Source organism: Hyposmocoma kahamanoa, unplaced genomic scaffold (assembly GCF_003589595.1).
Source record: "Hyposmocoma kahamanoa isolate Upper Pololo Valley unplaced genomic scaffold, ASM358959v1 102, whole genome shotgun sequence".
Lineage (NCBI taxonomy): Eukaryota > Metazoa > Arthropoda > Insecta > Lepidoptera > Cosmopterigidae > Hyposmocoma > Hyposmocoma kahamanoa.
Window position 1 is genome coordinate 782,690 of NW_020653337.1, and position 18,250 is coordinate 800,939.

General features: G+C 37.7%; 2 protein-coding genes across 2 annotated transcripts in view; both read left to right on the forward strand.

The window, feature by feature from the left end:
• The window catches only part of LOC113236526, a 121,866-nt gene extending 110,280 nt beyond the window's left edge, over window positions 1–11,586 (forward strand). Inside the window, exons 4-7 of the mRNA XM_026472645.1 lie at window positions 7,497–7,619; window positions 8,389–8,526; window positions 8,690–8,807; window positions 10,483–11,586. Of these exons, the coding sequence (XP_026328430.1) occupies window positions 7,497–7,619; window positions 8,389–8,526; window positions 8,690–8,807; window positions 10,483–10,525 (422 nt within the window). The 3' untranslated portion in view covers window positions 10,526–11,586. The remainder of the gene's footprint in view (window positions 1–7,496; window positions 7,620–8,388; window positions 8,527–8,689; window positions 8,808–10,482) is intronic.
• A 3,081-nt stretch (window positions 11,587–14,667) lies between these two features.
• Window positions 14,668–18,250, forward strand: part of LOC113232514 (laminin subunit alpha-1-like) — a 232,049-nt gene continuing 228,466 nt past the window's right edge. Inside the window, exon 1 of the mRNA XM_026467268.1 lies at window positions 14,668–14,743. Within this exon, the coding sequence (XP_026323053.1) occupies window positions 14,668–14,743 (76 nt within the window). The remainder of the gene's footprint in view (window positions 14,744–18,250) is intronic.

The window sequence follows — 18,250 nt, forward strand, 5'->3', positions numbered from 1 at the left end:
GCGTTCCTTTTCTTGTCTCATGCTTTTATGTCAGGACTCCTGCATTATATAACGGTATAAGTATAATACATTGTCATTCGGTGCAAATTTAGAAATTCACCAATACCTTACATCAGAATAACGTAGGAAAGGGAATTACAATGAATATATACATGAGAAATGGTAAATCAAATATTGTCCCTCCTGGCACTTTTGCTAATAAAAAGAAACAAGTGACCACCATAAGAAGCTTTTCCTTGATTTATTGTTTGTCATTCAATAACAAATCTAATACGTCAGAATTAGACTCTCATTGATAGATATGTCTTCCCCAGGACACGGGAATAACATAGTGTACAGAGTGGAACTCTTGTGAGAAGTTGTCAACATTAATAACAAAGTTATTATAGCAGAAATAAACGAAATAGGGGTTCATCGTTGTGGCCGTCGTATTACAAGGAATAATCTATCGGGGGCCATTTATCGGAAAATAATGTTGGTCATTAGATGGATTTCGTAAAGACTGGCATAATTTTTATACCCGGACTTTAAGTTTGGCGGGATTTGGAATAGGTGCTGAAATTTTAAAATATGAGCTATCGCTGTCCACTGCTAGTCATAGGCCTCTCTCGATGTGCGCTATAGCCTCTGCTTGTCACATCCATGTGCTGCCAGGAACTTTTCTCTGATCGTCACGCCATCTGGCCAGAGGGCGTCGTTCACTACGCTTGCCAAGCCGTGGTCTCCATTCAAGAACTCGTTTTCTCCATCGGTTATAGGTTCTTCGATAGAAATGGGCAGCCCACTGCCACTTCAGCTAGCTTATTCAACCAGCTATTCGACGGCCTTATTTCTTTGTCGGATAATCTCATTTCAAACCTTATTCTTTAGAGATATTCCGAGCCCCGTTTCTTTCCAATCCCGTTTCATTCCAAAATATGAGTCAATTTAATATATTTCTTAACATTTTTTTACAATAGTTGAATTGCAAAAGATTCATCAACAAATGCAATTAAATAAAAAACAATAACTTAGTGAAACTCAACACTTTGAAAGTATTTAAGGTCGAAAGTCCGTAACACATTTACCACTGTGGGAACTTACCCCGTTTAAATGTAACACAAATGAAAAGCGGTACAAAAGGGGTACTAAATTGGATACAAAAAAATTATAAGCGAGTAAAATGCAAACTGACTGAAAACGAGTGGCGAAGGTGCGGAAGGGTGAGCTCTGTTAGGTCCTGATAATGAACCCTGCCCCCGAGTTCGCAACTTACCCTATTAAGACGCTGTTCTCAACTGACCCCGGGGCTCCGACAGGATCGGACTTGACGATACAATGTCGCGAATTCATTTACGAGCTATGTGTACGCTTTTTCATAATAAGATCCCTGTCGATATTAAAAAAAAATTATTTATTTATTTTTTTATTTATTTATTAAAAGTCACAGACAACTTAATGTTATAAAAAAAAAGACGAAAACGTATGAAAGTTATTATACTGGTTCTCTGTACTTGGATGAAATAAATCCATGTGATTTTAGCATGAAATGTGAACAAGTCAATATTCTAATTACTGAAAATTAAATTTTTATGATTTTTTTTAACATTAATGGATTTTTTGTCAATTTCATTCTCGAATTCTAATTATAAAATTGACCAAAAAAATCCATCGGTGTTAAAAATTAAATAATTAAAAATCTTTAACCTTTTTAGTAATTGACGAAACTTGATGTGTGTAATTACAAACAGCGACCATTATAGTCTCTTACTCGTTCTCCTCAGAGGAATTTGCCGTACTCTGTTAATGTCACGAAAGGAAAAAAAACAATGAACGTACGTTAAGCCTCTATTACTATCAGAACCGCTGTCGTCAAAACTCACACTTTCATAATTTGAAACACTGTGTACAACAACGATCTTGCTAATGATTTTATTTTATTTTATTTTATTTTATTTTTATTTTATTCGGAAAACTTACAGCTAGGTAACAATAATAAAAGCTTAAATATAGTACATGCCTGACAGATCAGTGCATGTATGCTGAGGGCTAATTAAAAGCTTCCACAGATTGATACAATGTAGGTGGAGAGGAAGTTGACCACTTAAAAAACAATGAATAGTAAGCATTAAAAACATTATAAATTCAGCTAAATGCTTGAAAAGAAATAATCACTAAGTAATCGTTTTACCTTACTTGCACTAGTGTTGAATAGGTCTACATCACTATATTTATTCAATAAGTTGTTATATGAGCAAGACGCTCTACTTATAAATGCATTTTGCCTATAATTGGTTCTAAATATGGGAACGTAAAGGGTTATATGATTTCTCAGTGCAACCTTGCCTGCGCGTAGTCCTATTCGCTCAAGGAGTTCGGGGCAGTCAATAGTGCCGTTTGCTATGTTAATAATATAAGTCAAATCTGCTATTTCTCTACGTCTGTACAAAGGCAGAAAGTGAAATTTGCGACACCTAGTCTCATAGTTTGGCAAAAATATACCGGCTCGATATTGTAGGTAACGCAAAAATCTCTTTTGGATGTATTCTATTCGTGCAGAATACGCTTCATAGCGAGGATTCCATACCTGAGAGGCATATTCAAGGTGGCTCCGAACATAACAACAAAAAAGTATTTTAAAAGTTTTAATACTTTTAAATTCCGAGGACATTCTTAGTACAAAACCCAGCGAACGACTTGCTTTTTTGACAACATTATCAATATGTTGATCAAATATCAATTTACTGTCAAAAGTCACCCCTAAATCTTTAATCGAATCTACTCGAGTTAGGGAAGCATTATATAATGTGTAGTTATATAATATTTTTGTGGATTTTCGGGTATAGGTACTTACATAGCATTTAGAAACATTAAGATCCAATTTGTTTATAATGCAGTAATTTTGAAATCTAATAAGATCGTCCTGAAGACAATGGGCGTCATTAATATCATTAATTCTACGTAAAATTTTCATATCATCGGCATATAAAAGTATTTTAGACTTCAGAAAACAGGAAGCGATATCATTAACAAAAATTGTGAAAAGTAGAGGTCCTAGCAATGATCCTTGAGGTAAACCAGAAGGGATGCCCATAGACAAAGATGAATAACCTCCTAAAACGACTGTTTGACATCGATTTCTAACATAAGAAGAAAACCATCTAAACAAGTCTCCTCTTATACCTATTCTCTGAAGCTTTTGTAATAGTATAATATGATCGATTCGATCAAAGCACTTGGAATAGTCCGTATATATTATATCAACTTGTGATGGTTCAGACATATACTTAGTAATAAATTCTGCACAAAGTAAAAGATTCGAAGTGGTTGATCTACCTCTCAAGAAACCATGCTGATCCTGCGAAATGCACTGTTTCAGCGAAGGATATAGTCGTGAATAGACAATTTTTTCTAAAATCTTCGCAAACAGGCTTAACTTCGATATGGGCCTGTAATTTTCTACCTTGTTTTTAGGGCCTTTTTTGTAAACAGGGGTGATGAAGGCAGTCTTCCAAATACTTGGGACAATACCCTCTGAAAGAGAGCGCCGGTACAGGAGAGAGAGTGGAAGAACTAGACTCTTTGCACATTTAACAATTAAAATTGCGGGAATGTTGTCCGGGCCTGCAGATTTCGTTAAATCCAAAGATTTCATTAACTTTAAGATATTTGTCTCAATTACCTCAACAGTAGATATATCAGCACATGAGTCGGTGTAAGCATTTGATACTGAATCGATTAAGGTGCTAGAGGGGGTGTGATTTCGAAAAGTTGAATGAAAATACTCCGCAAAGAAATTACATATTTCGTCACCTTGGTCAGACGAACGGTTACCGTATTCAAGCACAGAGGGGTACAAGTTAGACTGGTTTTTACTTTTTATAAATGACCAAAAAGCGCGGGGATTTTCTTTTATGTACTTTTCAATATTTGAGATATAAGTAAAGTACATATTTTCCTCCATCTCACGCGCCCTCTTACGCAATAACACGAATGAGTCACGATCGTAAGCATTGCCATAAGTTTTATATTTTTTATGAAACTTCGACTTTTCTCTTAATAATTTAATTAAAGGTCGCTTATACCATAAAGGGTACTTATGAGAAGGCGAGACTACAGTAGTAGTAATATATTTATCACGCAAGCCATAAATAGCGTTATAAAAAAATGATACCGCATCTTCTATACCACGACTATTAAGCTCGGAATGCCAACTGACAGCATCCAAGTCCGCACATATTGAATCAAAATTACCAGTATTATACAAGTACTTAATATATTGGCGCGGCTTAATTGTATGCAATTGAACAAATTCCGCAGTAGTTACCAAAGAGCGGTGGTGGGGATCTTCTGGGATAAGCGGACGGTCACAAGCATGAACATGAACTACATTATTAGAAAAAATTAAATCTAAAATACGACCATGGCTGTCGTTCGCAAAAGAGTTATATTGTGAGAGAGAACATGTATTAAAATTATCAATTAATTGTAGCTGGTGTGGACCTTGGAGATTGGAAGGAATAAGAGATATTCCATCATTGATATCAACAGTCCACGAGACAAAAGGCAGATTAAAATCGCCAAATATGATTATTTTGTCTAAAGGGTTATGTGATGTGATTTTAGTCACATTCAATGCAAAATTAGACAATTGAACCGGCATTGAGTTACCGAGATTCTGATCACAGATATAAACTACACCAATATGCATTTTGTAAGTGGATCTAGGATTACGATTTTTCAAAGATAAGATAAGATGATTGATCGTAGTTTCAAATTTAAAAAGAAATAAGAAATTCCGGACTGTTTATATAATTTAAACTTTATTCTATTGACATATCATTGAACGTTCAATACCATCAATACCTATTACTGCGAATTAAAACGACTTTTGACTTCATATTTGAAATTTCAATTATTGTGCTGCCATCTAGCGGATAACAGTTGAATTACGATGAATTTGAGATATATTTGTTAGTAAAACACTCTCAACCAGCCATACACGAAACCATTTTTTGTTTAAGCATATAACTTTCAGTTTGCATTTCTACGTCCCGGGAAAATCCAGTATCGAAAATCTCAGGAAAATTAGATTTTCGAGACTGTTTTAAAAGTAGGTTTCCATACCTATAGGCTAGGCATTTAGGCCGTCAAAAGATGATATGTTAGTTAAATTCTTTATAAACACAAATTATAAAATGAAAAATTACTTATGAAAGCTTTTTTATGTAGTGGATATAAAAGAAACAAAGTGCGTTTAATACAGTTTCAGATAGAGAGGACCTGAATTTGTTACTACTGCTCTTCAATGAAATTCAATTTATACCTATCTACTAAGTGCGTTCTACGGTGTTGCTACGCCCATGTAGTTAGAATAAAAAATAACAGATGGTTTAGTATATTCTTAATACTTTTTAACTAAATGACTCTAGAGTCGGTATTATGCCAGCTCTAATTCTAATTTTAATTCTAATAGGGTTCATTTTGCTTGCATGGAGCAGGGACATTGGCTTTATTTCAGAATTTATTTGAAAAAAAAGCCATTTGAAAAATGTCTGTCGTATAGTACACGTGTTCTACTTAATTCTGCTAATATAAAAAATAATCATTGGTACCATTGACTTACAAATAAATGGACGACGGGTCTAATACAAAAACCACGAAAAAAATGTCCCAAGTCAACCTATTCGAAATTGAAATTGTAATGTCATCGCAGTATCGCGCTGTCAGTAGAACAAATGAAGACTAAAGCGGAGTTTGGCGCTCTGTATAAGTGCGGACACTTTTTAGCGCGGACCCGACGTCCATATAATTGTAAGTCAATGATTGGTACACGTAAAGTTTCGAGGTAAGTTTATGTTTTTTTTTCCTATCGTGAAAATTTTTAGGAACCGTTTTCACACGTCTACTAATCACTGTACATCCTCAATTTTACTAAATATTTTTTCCAAAGAGATTGAGGCAACACTTTGACTGTTATGCGAAATCAACCAAAGACATTTGAGGTTGTATTCAGTTTTAAAAGTCACGATATTCCCGACACTGAAAACGTCCGGCTCGAGTCCGGATTCCCGCATGAAATCCTATTACCATACTTGCGTCTCAACTTTTCAGCTATGGTTTCATTTACATTAAATAAGTAAAAAACAAAGTTTTCCTCTGTGTGGTGCCATCAGATAACAATGCTTCCGTTTAACATTGTTGTAACGCCCCGGTATGAAATCTTAAAGCCCGGCTCTGTGCTCGACCCTCGCCCCCGGCAAACCACCTTAGTCAACATACTTCGTTTAAAATTCCAACTTCCCCGGATTGTTGCAAACTCGCAAGGCACCTGTTTGCCTTATTATAAATTGAGGCCATTCCCTTTAATTAGGGTAGGGTATTCGTCATCCCGTTACAATTACCGCTATCCCACTTTCCTTATATTCATAATTGTTGGTCATCGGTATCGCAGATGCTGAACTTCGAAATAAATAGGCGGAATCAGCCTGTAACGGTGTTGTTCTTTACACGATCGATGCATCAAAAACACCTTACGTAGGCGCGTCGCGCCTAACTAGCAAATCCTCGTGTGACGTGACTAATTTAAAAATTCCCCACGCGTCGCTCGAGACTTAGCTCACAAAGGACGATATATTTGAACGCTTACACGCCATTGAATTATGCAACAAAAACGCGCGACGCGACACCCGCCTCGAATAAAATTTTAAACAATGCATCGCATACATGCCGCACCTGTATTGTGTGCTCTCCACACTCCACCCACCTGTGCCGCCGTGTACTCGCTACATTCAAACAAAACTCGCTTTAAGAGACGGTGGAGATCAAAAGCTCGCTCGAATGTCTCCCCTCTAAACGGCTGTAATTTCTTTTTCTTTCTCATTTCTGAAATAATAAGCGGTTTGTGGGAGTTAGAAATTTCCAGCGGCGCAATTTAGTTGGCTGACATCGGCGTATCGCCGGCGAATCTTGTTGGGATCTCGTTAGTACCATTCTCTGGTCGCATTTTTGACAAGGATGAATCAGAATTTTTTGCCCGTGACCACGTCAGCACTTTTATTGTGCGATTTTACAATCCACGGGGCGCGGTGCGATAACAGAGCTCCTTTGAAATTATCACTTTACGAATTGGACGTTGAGTTGTATCACGTAGAACCGGAAGTTGCGTAGTTACGGAGAGCGACTTGAATCACATGGATCCGGAAGTCGCGTAGCTACGAAGTATGTTCCAGTCTTCGGAAAATTTTGACCTAAACATAATTAACGGTTTTTTCGTTATTTATTTAAGCGCAGTATGGGCTATATTGTCTTTATGTAGTTATGAAATTATATGAGGTGCGATAGTTACCTAGGTTATCCAACTTCCTCACTGCGAATACGTAAAAGTTTTGAAAGAATTTAAGGGTATTTTACAAAAATTTAACTTTTCATCACTATAATTCTATTCTTCTACCGTATTTTTAATTTTTTAGAAACATATGTCGTGGTACTCACGAGATTTGAAACTGTGGTTCCAGAGCACGGGTGCAAGGAGTTCCGGTGCAAGCAGCGCGAATTCTGCGTGAGCGCCGACCTCACTTGTGACGGAGTCGACCACTGCGCCGACGGTTCCGACGAGGACACCGCTTCGCTTTGCCCCGGTGAGCCAACCAATTTTACTATTATTTGACACTAAAGGTACTTAGAATTACAGACAGACTACTCGAGGCAACTCAAGTGGGCCAGTGCTGTTAGTCGAAAACTCTGTCAATTACCCATGTCACATACCAACTGTCCACCTTGGATTCAATTGACAACCGTGTCAAGAGGGTTACAGGTGACTTGGAATTAGTGGAGGCGAAGCTACGGAGCCTTGAACACCGCCGTAAAGTTGCCTGATTATCGGTATTTTACAGGATGTATCACGAAGAATGTGCGATGGAATTGCACGATTTAATTCCGCTTTACCCTTACCAACACCGGGGTACTAGACGTCGTGTTGGGTTCCACACTTTTGTCGTGGATGTTCCAAAGATTCGTATTAAGCGTTTTGCTTCCACATTTATATGGCGAGCGGCGAGGGAGTGGAATTCCCTGCCTGCAAACTTGTTCCCCGAACGCAGTAACTTGGACCTTTTCAAGGCAAGAGTGAATTGGCAGTATCTAGGTGTACATGTTACATCGTCGACCTCATGGTCACTTTCCATCAGGTGAGATGGTGGTCAAAAGCGCACTTACATTTTTTAAAATATAAAAACCCCTTTTGCTTTACAACAACACGATACTAAAAGGTTGTAGGTGCAGTATTGGTTTGAATATCTTTCGACTGACGCGATGGTGGTGGTGATGGATACTTTTCTTTCCACATCGAATCAGCTGTGTACTTATCGATAACAAAATAATTTTGAAACGTAATCCCGCTCATTGCAGAGAGTGGCAGCGGCGGTGCGGTGAGCGCGTGGGTGATAGCCAGCGCAGGCGCAGCACTGCTAACGGCACCGTTGATTGCAATTACGCTGTGCTGCATTTGCCGCCGCAACGCCGCCCACCAGCGCACACATCTGCATTGTAAGTACCTACAAAATCTACGAAGGTACACTAGCTCATGCTGTATTACATTGTTATTGGGTTCGCTCTTTGCAAGCACAATATTTTATGCTACAACACAGTCAGTATTAGAAACTGTATGACGTATATGGATTGATGAAGGTAATTATTTGACGTGTTGCAGTACAACAAATGGCGAGCAGCAACGGCGCCGGCGGCAAGACGGCGAACGACTCGCCGTGCGGCAGCGAGACCAAGCTGCCGGGAAACTGGGCGCACCCTGCGGGCCCGCGCGGGTACAGGTATACTTACGATAAACTTCTCAATCTTGACAAAATTCCAACCTCCTGCTTGCCTTGGTTGTCATGACAATGATGACGCATTTAATGTAGGAGAAGGCTTTACACACTAAGTGACTTTATTCGAATTGTGTAGTTCATCGAATCATTTGAACGTATTTATTCAACATTCAGCTTAAGTTAGTCACAGTGTTAAGATTTAGTTTAGGGTAAAACCGGGATAGATGCCGCAGTGGGATAGGTGCCTCGTTTTCAAAAAACCTAACTTCCCCAAATCGCAACAAAGAATAATTAGTTTAATTAAGGAGTATAGACACCACTCATCAAAGTTCCTGCAGGGCTTCGTGTGGAATAGACGCGTTTGGCTTGTGTGGCATGCGTTTATCTTCGCGACGAACACGATAAACGGTTCAAAATTTCAGACGCAAGTATTTACTGTCGCATAACTTTGTAAGTTATAATAAATTACGTTTTAATTTTATTATAACTATTCGCTGGTTCATTAACTGCGCACCTAGGTGTCAATAATCGCTCTTTTGTATATAGCTTAGTTATATAATAAAAGGGCATCTATCTTTTTTTTTTTTTTTATTGTGACTCGGCAAAATGCCGATCATTTTGCCGGTCTGGCCAAATGCTTCTTCACACTACGTTTGAAGGACCCGATGTTATAGAGGGGAGGGAATACATGCGCCGGGAGTTGGTTCCACAATTTGATGGTTCGGCATAAGAACGAATTGCCAAACTTTTTAGTGCGGGACGGTATTGAACTGACCGTCCAACTGTGGCAACGCAGTCCGGCACGGGTGGTCCGCTGATGGAAAGGAGAGGAAGGGATAAGGTTGAATAACTCTTCAGAGCACTCACCGTGGTATCTATATCGAATAGGATAGTCGCCTCGATTTTAATAAAATTTAAAAAAAAAACATTATTTTAGTAAAAAAGACATGTAAATGATAATAGTTTAAAAGTAAGTAAAAGTACCAAAAAGACAAATTATTCACAGTTCGAACAGCGAACATTTTTGTATAGAATGTTTTTATAGCTAGAAAAATACGAAGTGAAGTAGGTAGTAACTTTAAATACGTATATATTTATAATTAAGCATGTAATATGTATACACAATACACCAAAGATTACAAATAAAACATTTTATTATGAATTTTACTATTTTATTCTAAAGGGCATCTATCCTTCTTAGTATTTTAATTGTGTGGCGTCTATCCATATAGGTAGGCATCTATTCTCAAAAAAATAGGTTTGCAAAAAGTCAATTTCTTCAAAACCAATAAATGTTAGATCAATAAAATCAAGTATTAAGGTGATGTAAAAGTTTAAACTAGTTATACCTATCCATAGGAAATATTCATGGTAAATTAATAATTTTTAAATTAGTAGGCCGCTTCAAAAAGCGGGGCATCTATCCCGGTTTTATCCTATTTGAAAAGAGCAATCCCTACAGTTTCTTGCTCGTTCTTCTCAGAGAGGTCAGCATACAGAACGAGAAGTAGCTTAAAAGTGACGTTTTCAAGTGTAAATTTATTTTACCTATGAAATACGATTCTTTGACTTTGAATTTGACTCAAACAAGGACTAGTAATCGGTGTTCACTGCAACCACGCTACCCCGGTTGTCGGTGCATCGGCTGGTCGTAATGCCGCGTTGTGTGTCGTTGCAGGGCGGCGCGCCCGGGCCGCCTCCGGGCGCGGGCGTCGCGCTGAGCGCCGCCGCCCCGCACAAGGACGAGTGGTTCGTCTGAGGCGGCCCGGTCGGGCCCGCAGGGGAGGGGGCGCCGTACCGGCCCCCGGCTCCGCCGCTGCGTAGCGACCCGCCCATCGAGGCGCTACGCTCACCTACCAGCGCCCCTGGACTTCATTTTCAAACGGCTTGCGGTTCGGAGGAAAGCGATCTGGGATCTGTTAACACTGCCACTTAATTTCGTGTCGTAGTGACTACTGCAACAACGATGGGGGACAGCTCTGTGTTCGATTCGGTGTAGGTATTTATCATGTTCAAAATTTGTCTATCAGTTTGGAGCAATATTAATCTTAGGATGTCGTAGGTTTCCGCAAACTTTGGGAATATACTCCAGGTAGGGCGCTCGGCGAGAGGGTGGTCGATCGTCGAAGGCCTCTTTCGTGGCCCGGATCACCGGAGACGAGCGACGAGCGCTCGCCGCGACTGCCGCGTCCCACGACGCTAGAGTCGCACAATGGCGATCGCTAGTCGCGGATTAGACGCGGCGCGGCCCATTGCGCGTTGCATTTGGCTGTCGCGTCGGTGTCGGTTACGCGTCGCAGCAATGCGTAAACGACGCCGATCCTCGACTTTTATAGTTTTGTTAATGACGACTTTTCGGTAATAGCTAATAATAGATAATAAGTATGACAATGGGCTCGCGCCGACGCCGGTCCCTAGCGTTTCCACAAATATCAACCTGCAACTTACGCATATCGTGAATAATCACGTGACATATATCAGTCACCCGTATGGTATACTCGCGGTGCGCTGGCGCCGGGCGCGCCGCGGCCCCTGGCCATTGGACCATGTCCATCCTTGGCGCCCGGGCCACCGCACATATTAAGGATCTATCCGAACGTATCTATGTATGTAATACCTAATTTAGCGAGGATTTTTTTAGGTGAATTTTTACTCGTTTAGTGGAAGGCGCGTTGCGAGTGCGCGCGCGCCGCACGCGTGTCGTGGGTGTCCAGTTTTTGGTGTTAACGATAAACGCAATGTAAATTTATCGATATGACATTAAACATTTTTGGCTTATTGTTCGTATGTTATTGAGTTATTATTCTCTTATTGATCCCATCACCTTACCTTCCTTAGATGTTAAATATAACATTAGGAGAGAAAGAAACGTTTATTCAGCTTATTAAGGCTTATACAAAACGAATTAATGATTACAAATTATAATCTGAAACGAATCCTAGTCAGCATATGTCAGCTTGCCTGTTGTAACGGTGGTTTTCAGTTGGAACCACTTTTATAAGATGCGATGGCATGAAAGTACCTACTAATGTTAGTTAACTCTAAAATTATACTATATAACTTAAAATTTAACGAAAAACAAAATTACTAACAATAGGAATAATTGAATGAATGAAATACTGCACTTGTTAGACATTTAAAAGGAAAAAACTAGAAAAGCCGCTGTTGCCGCAAGCAATTTCTTTTAAGTATTTAATTAAACTTTTTTTTAAAAAAAGAAGCAAAAATAAACAAAATTGTTACCTAGAGCACAAATTACTTATTAGAGCTTTACAGTTATGACAGGATGGCGGGGGAGGGGGATATTAATCCATATTTTCGCGGCCATATATTTGAAACTATCATTATTGAGGTTATTGGCAGTTGTTTTATGTGGAGGGACTATGAAAACAACATTACGTGAAAGGCGAGATAATTATGATATTATTAAGTAGGTATGTAATTATGCATAAACACAAATAAATCTGCTCACATTATTAGGTTAGAAATTGAGAAACACCACATTTACCTATACTCTCGATATCTCGGAAATAGAAATTTCCATATCTTCTATTATCAGATTTTGTCATCTAAATAATTTGAAATCAGAATTACGTGCACTTCATTGTTATTTTCTTTTTATTTGATTTTCATTTGAACTATGTTGCCGTAAAACTATATCCCTTTTTATAATAACACTTGCTTACATCTTAACACATTTTTTTATCTACACACGTGTCATAAACTCTCTATAATGTGTTCAAAAACCGCAAATTACGACCAACATAAAGGTTCTGTTTTGTTAGAACAAATTTCTTATCTGTGAAAATGTTAATAATGCTTCATATTAACATCGAATTCGATTACATTCAAATTTCGAACATCTCTGAAAAACAATACAATTTGATTGGACCCCAATTCTAATATTAGTCGAGATGAAGTTTTATTCGAAACGAATCTCAATAGCAAACAATTTTAACAATTTCACACGTTACTTGATATCGAACGATATGATAGTTGGGGCCGATTCTAGTTTGTATGAATTAAAGATAAAAACTACGGTTGTGTGACATGCGTGAGAAAAATTTTATTTGCCGCCATTTCGCCAGACGTAACGTGCAGTTCCTGAACACATCACAGAGAGCTTATAATATGTGTGTTGATAAAGCAGTGTATGTAACTGTACTTACATAATTAGGCATTAAAACACTCGTAAGATATTTTTATGAACCCTTACTCGTGTTTTAATGCCTTTCATTATGCAACAGTCACATAAACTACTATATTATACACCAAGTGACAAAAAAAGGAAAAGCAAGTTAACAAAAATGTGAAATAAATAAAGAGCAGTAGCCAATTTACATTCCAATAGATACAAATCCGATGACATCAATAGCAGATACACGAAAACATATTGTAAAGAACATCTCTCGTCTCAATTACGTTATCAAAGACATGAATCGTATGATCAACAATACGCGATACGATTGCCAAAATCACAAAGGCCAAAAGTGCCTTTAAAATTTATTTTAGCAATTTTATTCTAAAGATGGTTTGCTCTGATACTACATTAGTGACGAGCTAAGCCAGCGTTTTCATTTTGTTTCCGAGGTTTTAATAGTATCATGGTTATGATAATTTACGAAAATGTATTTTATTTTAAGAATAATTGTAACATTTATTAAGAAAAAATATTGTTATGTATAAATAGTGTTTTTGACAGTCGTCTTTACAAAGCAACAAATTCGTTTATGGGGCAACGTATATATACAATTCCATAATAAGATTCCGCTTGATACTCAAAATTTCATTCATGAAACTTAAAACCATAGAAACACTTTATACTAAAGTTATGTATAATAATACAGCTTCTGCGCACTTGGATGACAAAGTTCCGTGGTTGAAACCCGTTTGGCTTTTGCAAATTGTATCTGTCTATAATGTTTGAATTAAATATTGTGAATTATTTACAAAGCGCAAACCCTAGAGTTTCTTATTCATTCTTCTCAAGCATCGAGCATATAATCCAGTACATACTCGATGTTCTCAAGGCAATTAGCTTACGAACGAGCAGTATAGAGTCTATTCAATATGAGCGTAATTTGCATACCTATGAAATACAGATCATTTGAATTAGGAGTCATCTGAAGGTATTTTTACAATGCATTTATTATAATGACTAAGTTTTCTTGCAAAATTCACAATATTTACCACAGCGCCATCTAGCGTCGAATAGCAAAATCACTTGGTAAAAGTGGTAGGCAAGTACGAAAGCTCATGCGACAGCACGGAGCTTTGGCCCATGTAATGTATTGAAAAATGATAATTTTGAAATATAAATTGGGTTTATATTACGAAAGATAGGTAATATATTAATTGACTTAGTTTTTGCATACCTAAATTTACTTATTTATAAAGTACCTTAATAGATTTTGTTGCCGGTGACTTGCCGGCCGGCCGGCACGCAGTGTAAGCTCACCGTATCCCCGATTCCTCGTATCGAAAAGCAAGCTTTGCTCATTTTAGTTACTTTCTGAACGTCAATCGTGGTGGTTGTGTCGTTCCTTTGCAAATTAACGATCACGATATTCATTTCGCGTGTTTGTATTCGGAATTTAAATAACAGTTTCATTTAATTTACTAATTGAAAGATATTAATTGTCAGATTTAGTTTGTATTTGTGTTCAAATTACATGACAATTACTTTTACACCACAAAATAAATAAATTTATTTTTCGATTCTAATTTTTTATATACTATTTTTTTTATAAAAATGACGATGCGTAATGTGGTGATTTTGTGAGTGAAGTGATTTCTATATCACCTAGTGGTTTATCATAAATAAATCTTTTTTTTATTGTGATGGTGTTGTGATGGTGGCATGATGCGGTGGGGACTGCTTTTGCTGCTGGCGGTGACTGTCGCCGGCAAGGGGAAGAAGCATCGGCATAACAAACCTGGTAAAGGTTCCTTTAATTATATTTTTTGGTTCACGAGGCAGCTGCCTCTTTGTGAAGATTGCTGTATTACTGCTGGAGACCGTAATACCGTATGCCGAGTGGTAATAATAAAATTCTAATATGAGAAAACAAAATTCTTTTTAAAGTAAGTTTATGACAGAGTAGCAGAAGAGCGCCTTGTGAAAGAGTTCGTCCAGGGAAGTACTGCCACCTTACCTATTTCTGCCGCCAAGCCGTATTGAGAGCATTACTGCGCTCCGGATTTGAAGGGTAAGGGTGCTGGTGAAATTACAGGCACATGAGAATTGTCAACTGACGTCTCAGGGTGCGCAGTGGCAATGCCGCTCAGAAGTTCGCGATTTAAAGCTCTGAGTGGCACTGCGACTGTTATGGATAGGCGTGTAGCTTACGACCAGGCGCACCACTTGTCCGTCTCATAACTTGGTATCATAAAAAAAGATTTTAATATTTTTTTATTTGAAAATTTTACTTTAATCTTTGAATTTAATATTCTGAAATTTGAAGGAAAGTTAGTAGTGTTAGGCGAGCAAGTACCTCCGTAGGATACCTATAATTCAGGGAACTTCGAGAACTGCTCAATTGAAACGCACAATGCGTCTAGTGTGCTGTAAGCACGCGAACTCACGCTTCACGTCGCATACCTATCTAAAAACACTGTTGTAGCATCTCGACCTTTGAAGTATACTTCCGTACGGGAACCGTTTCATACCTAAAAACTACTTTTTGATAGAACGCGCCTATGAAAGGGGAATAATCCTGAAGCGAGCGCCCATAAAAACCAGAAGCCTGGAGCGGCGCCGCGGTGGCGTCCTAATGCGATCCCGTCGCAATGTGGGAGCAATAATCATATCCCTATCGCGCTTGCGGTTTCCAAGAAGCGAAAACGTATTCCGGGCACGATCATATCACGTCTCACTGCAACCCGTTCCCGGTCCAATCATATTGGCCATACTTGTCACTCGACAGTTCATTACCAACTAGGTATAGCGAGTCTTTCAAACTGATTACAATGTTAAACGTGTAGTGCACGCCCAGCATATTCTAATTCTCGTATTTATCACACACGTGTATTCGAAGTTGGACATTTGTTAGCGTTATTCTTTCAGAGATCTATTTTCATATAATCGAGTCTCCTAAGTGGAATGTGTGAAAAGAGAGTACATAATTGCCAAATTTCATTCAAAATGATTGGAATTACTTTTTCTCGAAAGCGTGCATACCAGTAGATGACAGAGTTAGTGCCACTGTTCGTTACTGACAAATGAATCATATAATTCTTGAATATCAACCGTTATTTGTCCGTTTTGTATAGCCAACGGCAAAAAAGATGGAGGAAAGCGACGAATTTATTTATTGATTACACTCTCCAGCGTTTAGTTGACACCCACTTGGAAAATACTAATACCTGCGCTATGAATAACGTCCCATAATTAATTCTAAATATAAACGTAATTCATTTTTTAAATTTCATACTATGAAGTCTATTCTTAAGATCCATAACTTATCAACTCATGCCAAGACTTATACTTGCATGCTAAGGAACGAGCAAGTGCGTGACCAGTTATTCGACACCCTACCCGTTCCATTACCGCCATCTGACAAAGTCCCTTTGATTAAAATCATGGCGAACGCGTCTGCGAGACGACCCAGCAATGTGCAAGCAATAACCGTAACCCTATCTTGCGCCGAATGCACACGAACGAACAATAAATTTGTCATATGAAATGTTTGACCAACGCACCAGGCGTCACATAAAGCTACAACTATTAGAATTTAATAATGCTGCATTCTAGAGGTGACCTATCATCAGGAAATATTAGTAGCAAATAAATAATAGACACGAATTATACGTTCACGCAACATTAATTTTAATTTACGAGGTCCGAGCGGTTTCTGTCACTTGCTAAATTTAAATAAAAAGGACCTTTTTCTTTTAAAATGTTATATTGTCAATGGTCACATGGTTATATTGACAAAGTTCTTTGAATGAACGAAGAGATAACGAAGAGATCATCAAACGAAACTAAAAATTGCAGCTTTTATAAGTAAAGACTAAACGGTTTTAGAAATAGTAGAGCTCTATTAGTACTTAAAGAGAAATATTGCCATGTAAAAATTATGCGCAAAGTTAGTTATTTAATTCTTAAATTCGTTTTAGTTTTATTTTAGCCTGTTTTCGGGATTTATCGCGTAACACATTAGCACATTCTTTAGACCTTAGGTGTATCGTATATTTTTTTGTAAGACCGTAATATTAAATACCTAAATCATTTTCTTTTATCTAGCAGAACAGTTTTTCCCGTTTCTGCTCGTGACTCGCTTTTAACGTATGAAATCGCGTGTGTGATGTGCCTTACCGCGATTCACGGAACGGAGAATTTCTTGCAATATTGAATTAACAATAAACTACTTCAAAATGTTTACCTAATTGACAATTTGGTCGCAACAAGTGAGTAATAACAGTAACCTCTTTCTTCGATCACGTCGTAGTCTGATAAAAACGGTTTGCAGGCGTGATCTGGATACTCGATACTTCCTACTCGGGGTCTGCTTACCATTTCGTTCTGTGCGTGATGATATAATATTAAAGTTTTAGATGTTACTGAATTTCTATAACTGGACTTCGTAGACTTAGTGTTAAGATGCTAGTACAATCCTTAATAAAAGCAAATACTTAGGTAGGCTTGAATTGGAATGTATTATTAGTAAGTGAACTATAAAATAATAATAATGTGCCAGACAACCTGTCTAAAAAAATATTAGAATTAGATTTTGTGTACCCTTTAGGTTCTCAGGTTCCTCTCAGAGAAAAGTTTAAGGAGACTGATATCATGACTGTGGCAACACATTATATTTACTCAAATATTTTGTATGCCCGTAAAAATATACAATTTTTTCTTTAAGAAAGAAGATATCTATAATATTAACCTTAGAACTAAGTCCAAACTCATGGCACCACGATTTCTTTGACTGAGGTAAATGTTTCTTTTATGGGGAATTGTAAGATTCCGGAGCATATATTAAGATTATCATTTCGTAAATTTAAAACTTACATTGAAAGTATTTTAATAGAAAAGTCATATTATAAAATTGACTCCAGTGTTAGAATAATCTCAGTACAGAGTACTAAAAAAACCGACCTCAAAAGTACGTGGAATTACGTTAATAAATAATTAAGTCTATTTGCTAAGTTTCATTGAAAAATCCCCTAGTTCGCCACTATACAGGGCTTGATACTGGAGATAATAAAAATAGGTTCTCACTACGACACTACTCAAAGTATATCGAGGGAAAAACGCCTTGAATTAGAGAAATAGCAAACTCAACTAAATAATTGCTAAAAGCAATTGCTCCTAAATTAAAGTTAGGCGCTATTTATAAAAATGAATCTTCATGCGTGAACAGCCACCCTTGGATGATTTCCTTCAAAATAAAATGGGACCACTATGAAAGTACCCCCTTTCTAACAAAAAAAGAATCATGAAA